Source organism: Trichogramma pretiosum, unplaced genomic scaffold (genome assembly GCF_000599845.2).
Source record: "Trichogramma pretiosum strain Unisexual culture from Peru unplaced genomic scaffold, Tpre_2.0 scaffold19, whole genome shotgun sequence".
Lineage (NCBI taxonomy): Eukaryota > Metazoa > Arthropoda > Insecta > Hymenoptera > Trichogrammatidae > Trichogramma > Trichogramma pretiosum.
Genome location: NW_019641707.1, coordinates 1,003,849 through 1,018,228, shown reverse-complemented (window position 1 = coordinate 1,018,228; position 14,380 = coordinate 1,003,849). Strand labels below are relative to the sequence as shown.

The window sequence follows — 14,380 nt, the reverse complement described above, 5'->3', positions numbered from 1 at the left end:
TGGTATCGTCGCCTTGGAAAACCTCGAGGGAGTGTATGTAGCTGTATTGCGAGTGGCTATAATGCCCGCGCGTACATATACGTGTAGCGCTTGTATACGCCTCGGGCTTGGAAATTGCAGTAAAATATGAAACAAAACACGAAGAAGCGATTATTGCGGGATGGAGACACAGAACGAGGCTTATAACTGCAAACGAATCGAAATAAATACGAGATGAAAACAAGCGTATCAAATTTACGTCAATTTTCAACCGAAAAAAGGAAAAACAAATCTTCTTTTTTCGACATTTGGATTATACACAATGAGAAACGTCAAAGCTCACTCCGAAAAGCTTACGCGAACGAAATCTTTGAGTCCTCGGCACTTGTGCATAGCAAAAAAAAAAGGAATGCAAGCGCGTAATGGAAAATAAGCGCTTGCAACCTCTCTATCCTTCTCTCTCTCGCTCTCTCTCTTACTCTCGCGCGTACGTATATATACGAAGGCAAAGGCGGCATTTCTATATATGTATAACGCGTACACATAGCAAGCAGCATAGTGTCGTTTGAGCGCGGAGTGAGAAAAAGTTACGCTCGCTGCCAAGTGCTCTTCTATGTCAAGCACGTGTCCCTCGCGCCGAATCCAGGTCGATTATACAGATTTTACGCGGAGAGCTATAATGCAGCTGTTTTAACACTCGAGCGAGCGCCCCTTTTATTTACAGCTCGCGCAGTATGTGCATGTGTGTGTATGCGTTTCTATAAATGTGTAGGTGTAGGTGTGTGTGTGTGTATGGGTACGTGTACACGAGTTTATACGTCGCACAAACGTCACGTATTTCTTTCTCTCCTTCTCTCCCTCCTTTCCTCCCTCCCTCTCTCGGTATTATTTATTTTGCACTTTGCTGCGTTGACATTTTTTTGCGCCCGCCCGCGCACCCGCCCGTATTCTTTTCTTCCGCTGTAAAGAATTTCGGGCTGGCTATATAGATGCCGCCGCTGCTACTTCCGAACGGTATATGTGTATACCGCGCCGTTCCGTGTGCAGCAGAGTTCGAGGGAAAAAAATAGCAGCCACGCGTTTATAACAATGTATACATACGCGAGCGCGAATATATATACACGGTTGGGTGCAAGCGTGACGGAAATTTTTACGCTCCGTACTTGTGTGTATCTCTGTGTGCGAGTGCGAGCTGCTGCAGTCTGTCTTTTTCGTCCGCTTGTCTTTTGTCGCTGTCGTCCCACGCGTTGTTAGCTCGTATACGTATTACATATATAGGGCGCGAGCACACGTCTTGATGCTATATATATATATTTGCTGTCTGCAGCGTGCCGACTGTTTCGACGACTCTCTTTCGAGTGCACAGGGCTTGATTGAAATCACAACGTTACCAGTCGAAAGAAAGGAACGATTTTTCACGATCGAAGCTGCATCACGCTTAGAGAGCTTTGCTCACTCTTTCTCTTTCTCGCTGTATACGTGTACGCGCGAATACATGTATACGCACGTGACGAATGCAGCAGCGGCAGCAGTAGAAGAAGAAAAAACAACGCTGACAAAACACTCGATCGCACAATAAATCATGGACTTTTTCACTCCGACTGAACGCGCGCGGCTAAGGGTAGAAAATACAAAAACATTGCTATGAAAAGTCCAGATGCTGGATGCATGTAGCGGCGGTAGTGGTGTGCGCGCAGAACTCGAACAAAAAGTTATTAGCGCAACGTAAAAAGGAACCGCGTACCGAGACTACTACCGCGCGCAGCACACTCGTGTACACGCGAGCTCTTATATACACTCGTACAATGCACACACAGAGAGAGCCGTGTGTCAGCTGTGTCGCCAAATTTCGTGCTGGCGCGCTCGTTGCTGCTGCTCGCGTGCGAGACTTGAATGATTACTTGACTGCAGCGCGCTCGAGACTCGACTCTAGTACTCGTTGATTTTCCAGCTTTAGCCCATCAATCAGGTGGCAGCTAGCGAGCTAGCGAGAGTAGCCACGTCCTTTTGCGGTATACGAATTTTCGGGCATTAACGAAGACGAACGAGTCTCGAGACTTTTAATTGTTTCAAAGCTCGAAGCAGCAGCAGCAGCACCGGTACACTTTACGCTGCACTGTGTATGTGCGTGTCTCACTGTTCAAGTTTGCCCGAGTAGACGACGTCGAAGCGTTAGCGGCAAAAAGTGCGAGACATCGTTAATTAGTTGTGTATACGCTCTGCGCAGCGTGGCGGTAATTTTTTGTCCTCGTATTATCATTTGCCTCGGGTGTCATTAGATATTTTATATATAAGATACATACGCGCGCGCACCCATCACTTTAATTATACCCGGCACCCATTTCGTATTAATCATACCCATTTAATGGGATGGCAATCAGTAAGAAAGCCTCCGATAAAACGCGCACGCACTGCCAACGAATCAACCATCTCGCGCGTAAAACAACCTCCGATGCGTATTATTCGTTACTACTACTTCGCTCTACTTTTTCAATAATGAAATCTCCAGCTATTCGTAATGCCTCGCTCGGCTGCCAATAATACATCCAGTCTGATATTAATTCAGTTTGTTAATTTACAGATTAGGGCAGTTGGCTCTTGTAAATTTTTTTGGTTATGCTTTGGGGCAAGTTGGATTGTAATTATTTAAATTATTTACGTGATATACCATTTTAATTACGATATGTGAATATTCAGAGCCAATAGGACGAAAAGATATTCAAAATCTTTTGCCTATTTTGACTTATATGATTATTTTCACTTAACCACTTGAAGATTTACAGAAAAGGTACTTGCCATCTAGTGGTGAAAGCTGGCTTTAATGCTAATGTCTGATTTTTACATTGATAAAGACCTGAATTAAATTTGAGTTTTCTTTATCAGTGTACCAAAGAGTACTTTTAAAACATTTCTAAAAATCAAAGCAACCTCACATACATCTACATCCAATGGAGTCCGAAAAATGTTAATTCGCATCACACTGTGGTCGCGTATAAATTAAGTTGATAAATTAAAGTAGAACTGTGCGCGCGAGCGCATGTCGGACAATACTCGGACTCGTACTACTTAGCGGCTTCGTTCGCGAGAGAGAAGCCTCGCGTACGAGCAGCGCGGCCTGTTTATCTCGCAAGTAAACAGAATCTGCTTGCTGCGATAATTCGCTGTGTCTGTTTTGCGGGGAAACGAAAGCTCCGCAGCTCGACTCTACCAAGGACCATTAGAGCTTGATCTGCCATCCCGCAGTTACACAGTTCAGAAAAGAGCTTAAAAGCGCAGGTACATATCAATTAGAGTTAGTCGCCCGAAGAATTTGCCCAAACTTACATTCTCATTATTAGTTGTGGGATAGTAGTCCTATGTGTGCGCGCGATTGGAGCCGCCACGTCGACAACATTGTATTTCAGTAACTGTTTTTTACCATCAACATCCATTAAGTAAAGACTATATAAGCGCGATTCCGCGCGAAAGCAGCGGCAGCAGCTCAGGCGAATGAGCACGGGCAAAACAACGGGGAGAAGCTTCGACACTCGATGAGAAATGTTTCGCTTATAGCTATCGTGACGCCAGTTCTCTCGCTCGCTCTTCGCTTTGTTGATTTTTTTTTTTATTTTCTCCGTTTTTTTTTATTCCAAACTCTCTCTCTCTCTCTCCCTCACACGCTTGCTTTCTCCCTCTTATTTTCCATTGAATTTCCTGCTATGAACTTTCCTTTTAACGGGTGAAAAGCGTAGAGATTTCATTATTTATTGAGAATTTTTTGCTAGCTACTGCTGGTACTGCTACCGTAGACGCCGCCGCCGCCGCCGCCGCTATTACAGCCGCCATTAATGACGCTGCTGCGAGCGCTCTGCGAACTTTTTGTACGCCTCGTAAAATCGGCAGTTCGCGTGATACGTTCCGTTCTTCCTCGTTTTTTTTCGGAGGGGGTAAGGGAGATTCTTTATTTTTAGCTGCCCAGCTCGCTTACGCGTGTGCAGCAGCAGCAGCAGCAGCACCCCCCGCCGCATCCAAAGGGTCGGTTACCGCGCGCGCGGCATATACAGACGCCAAGGGTGCATGCGTGTGTGTGTGCGTCTATATGTATATGTGCTACCCAAGCCGTATAAGCACAGCTACCTCGAGGATTTATCGCAGATTTATTTTTTTTCAGCTTTTCGCGCGCTCCGCGCCGCGCTAACCCGTATACACACACACACACACGTATAGTGCGGAACACCATGCCGCGCGCCACCGGCACGTTCGCCACTCGCTCGGTCGTACGGTATATACGGTACGTGAAATGAAAAATTGGAAAAGTTATAACGGTCGTGCAATTATTTTTTAGATGCCGACGTGACGGATACAAGTTACGACTATAACGATGCGAGCCGACGATGTGCGCGAGACAGTTACGCGCCGGCCTCGGACTATATATCCCCCCATCCTTTTTTTTTTTTTATTTTTTTTACACCTCGATATAATATGTATGACACTGCCGCTGCTCGCGCGTATATACGACCCCGCGCGCGGAGGAGAGTAGCTGCTGCTGGACAGTGTGCGTATTGCGTCCAGGTTATGGCGCGTCGTCGTCTCTCCGACTACGACGACGTGACGGTAAATTTCCATCAAATTTCTATGTAAAAAATGAATAAAAGGAGTTAGCAGCTACGCGTTAACGGCGTACGCGCGGGTTAAATTGTGTACACTTTGCAGCGTAACGCGCGATACTAGCACTCTCTCTCTCAGCTGGCGCTTTTTTTTTATCGCGCGCCCCCCCCGGCGCACACACAAGGGTCTGATTATACTCGTTTATAATTGAATACAAACGACGACGTGCATACGTAAGAGGTCAACGCGCGGCTTAATTAACGGGATCAGCATGACAAATTAGACGGATATGCGTCCGGAAAATATAGAATGCTAAACGAAGATAAATCTCATATTCTGGGCTTACGACGATCTCTCTCTGTCTCTCTCTCTCTCTATTTCTCTGTGTGTGTGCACCGAGTCTATACGTATATATCACGGGCGGTGGTCAAACGACAGAGTTAACTAACTGATGCTTCTGCCACTGCTGCTGCTGCCAGTGCTATATATACCGTCGTCGGTAATCTGTAAACCCAAATCGGCTTTGAATTCATATATAAAGGTACGCGCGCGTTGGATGTCGGGCAAAAGGCGATCCGATTATAATAATTCATCATCTTGGACTATATGGTCGGGATGAAGCGACTGCTCTATACTCGTTCGGGTAGTTGTGTGTGAGTGTGTATCTAGTATATACGAATCTTTTATTCTTTCCCGATGCGTCTCTTATTGCTCGCTCGGATGAAGTAGTTCGTCCATTTGTGCATGAGACGTACGTCGTACGTATATATAGAAAAGAAAAATCGAACACGACGAGGCGAAATGTGCGCGCAAATGGTATACAACTCCGAAGTTGTTCTCTCTCTCTCTCTCGATTTGAATTATTCAGCTTTCAAGTCGAGTTACATCATTGAGCGCGATGTCCGGCGTGGTCCGGTGGCACACAGCAGCACCACCCCGCGCGCACCGGTATCCGCTCTCTCGTCTGCATAAATGCAAGGATCGAGCGAGAGACTTTATTCCCTTAGCGCAACGAGAGAGAGAGATGCTATGCGCATACATGCGCGCTATGCAGAGGGACGGACGGAGAGGAAGGGAAGAGAGAGAGAAAGGCCGAATTGACCGAGACGCCGACGTCGAGTATTGTGCATTCTGTATACGATGCATGGTGCTGGAGAGACCCCAGTCGCATCTGCTATGTACACGCACGGACATACACACGTATACCTACATACTTGTATAACGCACGATGCAGGCGCTGTGTTGTACATTATGCCTTAATTGCCAGCTGTATATCAAGCAATTGTCGTCGATTGACGTAGATACACGTTCGACCGAGCCGATGAAATTGATCTCGGGCTACATCGCTTCTTGTGCGCCACTACTCGCCCACGTATGTGTGTACGTGTGTGCACGTGCGTGCACGTAGCGCAGTAACCCCAGTTCGCTCCCTCCCACCCTCCCTTATCCACATACGTACACGTACCCACATATAGCCGTGTGCTATAGCCTCTCAACATTTGCAGTGCATTGGCCGGCGCCGCTGCCGCTGCTGTTCTGTAAATTCCCGATACGGCTTCTACTAAATTATGCAACGAGCAGAGACTCAATGAGACCTCACGTGCATGCAGCAGCGTACAATGGCACCCGGAGACTATGCGAGAATCTATTTTTATCCTTTGTCTAGCTGGTAGTGGCAGTAGTTTTTCCCGTTTATTGTCTCTCGCGCGCGCGCGCCCACTCGTATACTCGTTTTTCCTTAAAGCCAATTTTTTCTCAAAAAACAAAAAAATAATGATGGGTATAAAAAGCTGGGTCGATCGTCCGGAATGCACTTGGGGTGCAGTGCGGATCGCGCGCTCACATTAGCGCTCGTCGCACATCGAGCTATGCACTACTCGGGCGCGTGCTCCGTGTCAGTTCTAATAATATCGGTCTCGCTTCGAGCCTCCACGCGAGAGCTGCACCGCACCCCGAGTGCATATATTTCTCACCGTAAACACATACCTATGTAGCTGCATTATATATAATACACATAGACACAACGTCCGGCTGCTGCTGGATTGACTCGTAACGTCGCTGCATATATAACTAGAAGATACGTGCATATACGGTGCACGAACCCGCGTGTATGTGCCTAGCAATCGAATCAACCTCTTCGTGTGGCTGCTGTTGCTGCAGCTATTTCTCGCGCACACACCCCACTCAACTGCGCATAGGCCTATACACGTATATAGAACCGGCTCAAAGCTATACCGCTACTGCCGCTGCTATACGAGCGCCTTATTTGCATATTTTCGGGGGGAACTCGCGTGCATTTGCATAAATGTGATATCTTCTTCTCTTTAGACCTCGATCAATTTTTTTCTCTCTCTTTTTAAATCGTAGTGTTCGCGCAGCGGAACGAAATGTGACCGAAAAGGACCAATTGATGAGGCATCGATTCCTGGCTTACTACGGTATATGTAAGAGCGCCGTACGATATTTCACGACTACGACGACGAAAGAAAAAAAAAGTCAATTAAAACTCTTTCTCCCAGGCTAACTGCCGATACTTATCCCTGATTCGTCTTAATCTTTTTTATTTCTTCAAGATTCTCTGCACCGAAGCTATATGTATGGTAGCTTTTCACGACTGAATAATGCTGCTCTGCCTTCTCTCTCGTCGCGCAGTCGAGCTTTATCTCTGCAGTCTCTTAATCAAGCTATATGAGCAAATTAAAGTGCCCGATAATCGAGAATCCTCCCAAGTAGTCATTCGGCGACGTTCGATATTCCTAGGCAGAGAGAAGCAGCATCGTAACTCCTTTTCTTTTTCGGTCCTCTTACTTTGCTTATTTTGTGCTCGCGATGTGTAGGCTTCATTATTGAACCTTGCCGTTCGAATAAATAACATTAGGTTTTTTTTTCACTGTAGAATAACAATTTTTTGCTATAAAAACGTAGCCCACTTAGTCGGCATGAAGCAAAAATATCTCGAACTCTTATCTTCCGAGGTATATACTTATTTTTTACTTTAACTTGCACATATTTTTCTTCTCTGCGCGGAGCAAAAAAGAGCAACTCGTCTGCTCGCATCAAAGGGTGTGAAGCAAATGACCGCAATAAAGTTAGCTTTATTTCGTAAGAATACGACGCCGTATATATATCTCTGCGTACGTGTATACTTGTGTATGTGCGCGGGACGTATCGACGTAGCGATGTGTGCGGATGATTTCCTCTTGTCGGTCTCATAATATAGATATATTTTTTTTTATCGTACATCCCGATGATACACATCAGCCGCATCGACTGTGGAGGAGCAAATTTATATCTTGACGCAATCAATCGATCATGCGTTATTGTGTTATATCCCGTAGTTCACACCTTCTGCGACTGCACTGCTTCGAGCTGACGCGCCGACGAATGACGATTCAACCGTGCGCGTACGTGTATACAATTGGCGTTGTAACTTGAATCGAGTCGTATTTACTGTAACGAAAAATTTTAATTTTTATTAAAAGCCAAGTTGAAGCGAGCGGCCCTTAAAAACGAACATTCGAGTCGAAAGTTATTTTGTATAATGCAATACTTTGAAGCAAATAAAAGTAGCAGCAGCAGCAACACGAGCTTTTAATTCCTTAATTGTGTGCGCACCTGTGCGTGTGTGAATATATTTCGCGTTTATTTCCTTTTGCGTAAAAGTGTATGAGCTCTCTCGCGTTAACGAATCATAATTTTCCGGGCTTTTCCGTAGTTAGCTTGCCGTACCATCAGCAGCAGCAGCAGCGGGTCGGTAAAAGTAACCCAAAAAATTTACTTTATAATACACCATCCTGGAAATCATAAATATTTCAATTACAGAAAATTACAATATCACGTAGCACAGTCCCCGCGTCATATAATGAAAGACACGCGCTTATTACTCAACGCGAATAACGCACTTGTGTGTGTGTGTATGTGCGCGCACGCAGGGAGGGAATAATTTGCATATTCTAATATAAATTCCAACGCGCTCGACCTCGCTCATCCCAACGCGACAACAAGAACAACAACAAGAACAACGATACCAACAACAACAACAACAACTATACGAACAATAACAGCTCGCTTTCTCCGAGAGTAATGGTCTAACGCTTTTGTTAATTTGCAGGCCAGATCGACCTCTGGACGCAGAGTCCTTCGGGCTGTCCCTGCAGCTACAACAAGAGCGACACTACGTGCGCCTGCTGCGTGCCGTCGGGCGGCTGCAGCTGCGGCGCCGCCGTGCCCAACAGATGCACCCAGTGCGGACTCGAGCGATACTGCGCCAACAGTGAGTATATATCTATCCACTATCTAGTAGCTGGTACATAATTTATACACCGGGTCTCGTACAAAATCGTTATATAATGACGCTATGTCATTAGGACGGGCGCGTGATATTTTCCGCACCTGATTAGGGCTGCTTGCGAGCTTTCATCGACGATCTGCCTCTCTCTCTCTCTCTCTCTCGTCGAGCTCTTTGTTTCCGCGCGTGTATATAATATACGGCTTGTAATAAGGTGTTATTTCACAACGCGCGAGAATTATAAATTTACCGTTGTTAGCGCGCGCGCGCAGCTCCTGTGCAGCAGAGGAATTCGTTGTAACTTCGTTTGTCTTAATTTCGCCGCTATATTATACACGTCGGAGGCTCTCGAAGTTTTGCCGCTTCCCCCCCGAGCCACCACCACCAGGGCGCGCGTACGTGAGTTCGTGTAGTTCTGTGGTTTCGCAATCAACAAATGTTTTCATTAAGCGCCATCATAATATTCGCTGCCGCTGCTGCTGCTGCTGTTGCTTTCGAAACCCCGCAAGAAACTTGATAATTTTTTTTCTCCTTTTCATTTTTCATTCAGAAAATTACGTTTGAAATTATAAAATCAAGGTAGAAAAATATCTCGTGATCTCATTTTTCTTTCATTCGAAGAAATTTCATTACTCTTCTCTCTTTTCTTTTTGGTAGGAAGCATTAAAAATGTTGTGCTAATCATTGCTTTACGATGTTTCTCGACAGTGTGCAACGTGACTCTCGACAGCCGACAGTTGTTCGACAAATCGGACCGAGGCTTCGGCCAGATAAAGTCGCCGCAGCTGCAAGGACCCACGACGTGCACCTACAGATTCGTCCCGGACACCGGTCAACGCGTCGAGTTGCAGGTCTGGAGGATGATATCCATCGGACGACACAATGGCACTGCGTGAGTAATATATTCTCGATCCTTAAAATATATCTACAGAATTCGAATAATCAGATCCACGCGTTAAAAGGCGTACATAAAGATCAAAAAAGGTTTCCCGACGAGTTGAGATGTGCACGTTGTCGAGCTATTGTTGAACACACTACGATGATCAATTTACGTCGTCACCGTTATAGTGTTGCGCGAGACGCGAAACTTGTGCACTACATTTGCTCCGATACACAACTTACGTCTAATTCTTATCTTGGGCATAGTAAAAGTTTTTTCCTTGACCGGAGCGGATCACGCGAAGAAGAGAGTTGTGTGCCGCCCCCCCCCCCCCGCGCGCGGGCGCGTACTTATACACATCTGCCATGGCAAAAAACGACGAAACATCGTTCCCTTACGTATTGTACTTATATATAAGTACACACGTAGAAGTTTGACGCGTCGTAAAACTTTTTTGCAATTTTTCAAAGAAAAGGCATGTGTGTCGAAAAAAAAGCAAAAAGCAACAAAAAAAAAAAAAAATAGGAGCTCGAGCGTCGTGTATGATCGATACAAGGAAGATTTTTTCTATTTACTTGTAGAGCTGTATTTTTTTCACTTAGCCCTTTCATCGTCGTACTAGCTCTCTGACTTTTCTTGTGCTTCCATCTTTTTGATTCTCCTTTTTTAATCCTAAGCTTTTTCCTTCTTCTGCTTTTTTTTTCTTCATTTTTTTCCGCGCGCGCTCTCTGCTCACTGGGCGAATCCAAACGGGTTTTTTGTTTAATCTTCGTACTGCTGCAGCGGCAGCTTCTTTCTGCCGCGCCGCGAGCTGCAAGCATACACGTACGTACACAGAATAGAAGCGGCTAGCTATACGGTTTTGAAAAGAGAGAAAGCAAGCCAGAGAAATACCTGAAAGTTTGCAAGTACACGGAATTCGTACAGAAGCAGCAGCAGTAGTAGTAGCAACGGCGGCGGCGGCAGCAGAGCAGCTCTCCCTCACATATTGCTGAAAGTTTTCCAATTTCAAGGAGATCTATAAAGTCATGTTAACAAATACGTGTTTCTGGTATTGTAATTTTCTAGTTCGTTCAGAATAAATGTACTTTCCCTCTTTGCTCTTTCTCGTGCAGCTCCTCTCCCGTGAACTGCGCGCAACTTCGTGCTCAAAATATCGCGACGAATCAAATTAAGTGCCAGCCATGAACCAGCCATGAGCCAGCCAGCCACCCTCGCGCGCCCCGCAAAACTAACTCCAGCTCGTCATCGAAGCGCAGTGTCTTGGAAAAAAGGTGATTTACGAAAGCAAAGCCCAGCAGCAGCAGCAGCAGCAGCAATAGCAGAAGCCCCTCCCCGATGTAGAAGTAGGCAAAATTCGAAAAGACACGAGATATACACAAATAGAGATGAGCTCTCTTCGACGAGGATGAGCTCGCGCTGGGAGCTCTCGTACACGTATATATACTCGAGAGCGCTTGGTCGCTTAAGTAATTTAAGTTTATGCGAGTTTAATAAGCTGAGCTAGCTGCGATGCGTGTGTGCGCGCGCTTGGTTTATAAAAGCTCTGCCTTTCTCTGGGACTATATACTTAATATTATAACATATATTGTTCATACGTATACGTTATGAGTAGAAATTGTCAGTGCGCGTCCACTTCAGCATTATAATAATATTGTACACCTGAAATTAATTTATATATTTCTCGGAGAAGTCTCGAAGCTCGCCACTGCAGCGCGAAGCTTGTATTTTTCAAAAACGATTTCTCAAAGAAAACTCTGTCGGTATATTATTTATGGACGGATGTAATATAAATACGTATGCGCGTCGTGCAGCTTCCCATTAGCTCTATTTAATTTGAACTTCAACAGGCTGTACGTGGAGCGCGCGCGCGAAGTAAACGAATGCAGCGCAGCTTATTTGCGTCCTTTCTTCGCCAGATGCCAGAGATGTTAATGAGAATAATATAACTGCCGCGTTGCGTGGGATAGCGTCGGGGCGTACGTATATATACTCGCGAGTCTCTACATATTAAAGCGCGCCTGTACCGCCGCCATGCTTGTGTGTATGTGTGCAATCAAAGGCACAGTGGTACAAGTGTAAGCAAGAGGCAGTTATGACGAGCTTTCTCTCTCGCTCTCGCTCTTGCTCGGCAACGACTCCGATATTATACACGAGAGTTTCGGGTAATCTTGCGAAACCAGAATTTCCGTCTTGATAACAAGCTATCAACAAATTCTGACTCCGTTTTCGTGTTTATACATATACGTATATATATACTGCTGGCGTTCATTACGAGCTTTAATTGAGAGCTTAGAATTGCCAATAACCATTGTAGTAGCCGCGCGCGCGACCGCTTGTGCATTCGCGTATAGTGGCTGCTGCAACTGTGCCACAATCGCACTCGGGGCCTTGTTATTTTAATTGGCTTACAGCGCGGCGCAGCGGTTCGTTCTTTATTATTTTTTATTTTTATTTTACGCGAGTACACACAGCACGAACTTTGAGTGCCACTTGGGGGGCGGGGAAGAAGCTGCGCCTCTGTGTGTACACCCGATTTAACGGTTACAGTAGTCACGGTGTACGTCGAAGCGTTTAAAGACCCTCCCCCCAAAGAAGTGAGCTTGAAACTTGAACTTGTGCACTGATAATTGGTCCAAGTACTCCATTGCGATCGATCGAGTTCTCGAATGCGACGATTTTCATTTTTCCGATACGCTCGCGCGGGGGAGAGAGCAAAATTATACACGTTTGAACATTCGATTTCTTATACCGTGCTGCGAAGCTAATTAATTACGCGACGAGTCGCTCGAGTTCCTGAGGTTCATCACGTTTTTGTATCGAATTTGCAGTGCTTGGATATGCCCGATACTTCATCTGTAACGGATCGATACTGCCAAGTCCCGGTTACTAAAAAGCTCAACCCCGAGAGAGAGAAAAAGAGAGAGATTTTCAACGAGCTCCTAATTGAATTCGTCACCCCCAGCGAAATCGAAATTATCCGAAATGAGTTTTTGTCCCCCGGAATTATAAAGGCGCTGACCTCAGCTCTAATGACGTTGCTGCTGCTGCTGCTGTTGCTCTCGGGGGCGAAATAAAAACACACCACCCAGCAGCGAATCGTATACGCGACTTGTATACGCGGTGTAGTAGTAGTAGTAGCATCAGGAGCAGTGCACAAAATAAATACACACACCCATACGTATATACGTACGTTATGTACGTACGGTTTGTATACGTGTATACAGTTCACACAGGAAGGGGCAGCTGTGTGAGCTGGCATCGTTGATACAGGTCGCTTTGAGTAGTGCAGCTTTTCTGCTCTCTCTCTCTCTCCCGGTCAAATCTCGAATGCCGAGCACGAGTTTTGCCGAGTGGAATAACAGGGCACCTAAGGCGCGCGCGCGCGCAGCAATTAGGTCGACCTCGCGCGCGCAAAAGCTCCCCTTTTCTTTTTCTTTATATAATTCCGCGCGCACCCACCAGATTGTACCGTGTACACGTAGCTATATATGTATATACGGTATAAGCACGGAACGTATGTTAGTATTTCGTGCAGTTTGCGTTTGCGCGCGTCTTTGTACATATACACACACAAGCGTGGTGCGCCGCGCCGCAACGAATAAAATAATCGGATCTCCACCAATAAATGCTACGTAATTGCTCACGAGTCCATAAATAGCTGACCTATTGGTTCTCTCTCGCGCAATATTCTATCGAATTTCAGCGTGTGCATTATATATAGTGGGTATATTCGATTAACAGATGTAACACACATACATACACAGGCCCTATACACGCGTAGGTTAAAAGGTGAAAGAAGGGCTAGTGGAGTAGGAGGAGGAGGGAAAGAGTAAGAGGAGAGAAGGACACACTGCGAGAGCTGACTCGGCAGATTCTGGGGAACAAATGCGGCTTAATGAACGTTTCGCGCACTGTTATAACGAGGTCGCCGTCGTAGCCGCCGCCGCCACCACTGCTGCTGCTGCAACCGTAGTCGTTGTCGATCGACATGGCGTCGTTGGCTATTATATATATCTCTGTCTCTGTCTCTCTCTCTCTCTCTCTAGGGCCGGGGAGTAGCTCATTGAAAACCGAGTCAAACAGTCGATGTTACTATACGTCTCGTTCCCTATCCATTGCCCTACATCTAGTTTGTACACTTTACACAGTATGTTCGCGCAAGGATGAGCGACTTTTCAGCTCTCTCTCTCTCTCGACGAAGCCTGCGATTGCGGCCGCTTGCGGACGAAATCGCATTTGAATCATTTTAACAAGGATGATTCTTCGCTTCTTTCTTTTTGAGGTCGAAAAAACCAACTATTTTTGGCAAACCCCCTTACTTCTAGTGGCTCTTTGTTTTCATGATATAATGAATGACCGTAAGGTGTTGAGGGTGGTAGAAAAAAAAAAGATAACAATATTTTGTTTTGCGTTGACAATTGTCGAGTGCTTTCGCGGCAACACAGTATTTCCACGGTCAAAAGCAAATAGTTTACAAAGCCGATTTTATTTGCGCAATCCTGTGAGCTTTTTCGACGACGTACTTTGCTATTGAAAAAAACCCGATATACTCGACTGATTTATTTTTTTATCGCGATATACCCTTTTTGTTTCGGTGTTGTTGTTTTTTCCATTTTTGTTAGTTTAAAACTGCTAGATTAATT

General features: G+C 45.6%; 1 protein-coding gene across 1 annotated transcript in view; it reads left to right on the top strand.

The window, feature by feature from the left end:
• LOC106659717 overlaps positions 1–14,380 on the top strand; it is an 80,368-nt gene that overhangs the window by 24,902 nt on the left and 41,086 nt on the right. The window contains exons 2-3 of the mRNA XM_023463087.1: positions 8,678–8,839; positions 9,563–9,746. Of these exons, the coding sequence (XP_023318855.1) occupies positions 8,678–8,839; positions 9,563–9,746 (346 nt within the window). The remainder of the gene's footprint in view (positions 1–8,677; positions 8,840–9,562; positions 9,747–14,380) is intronic.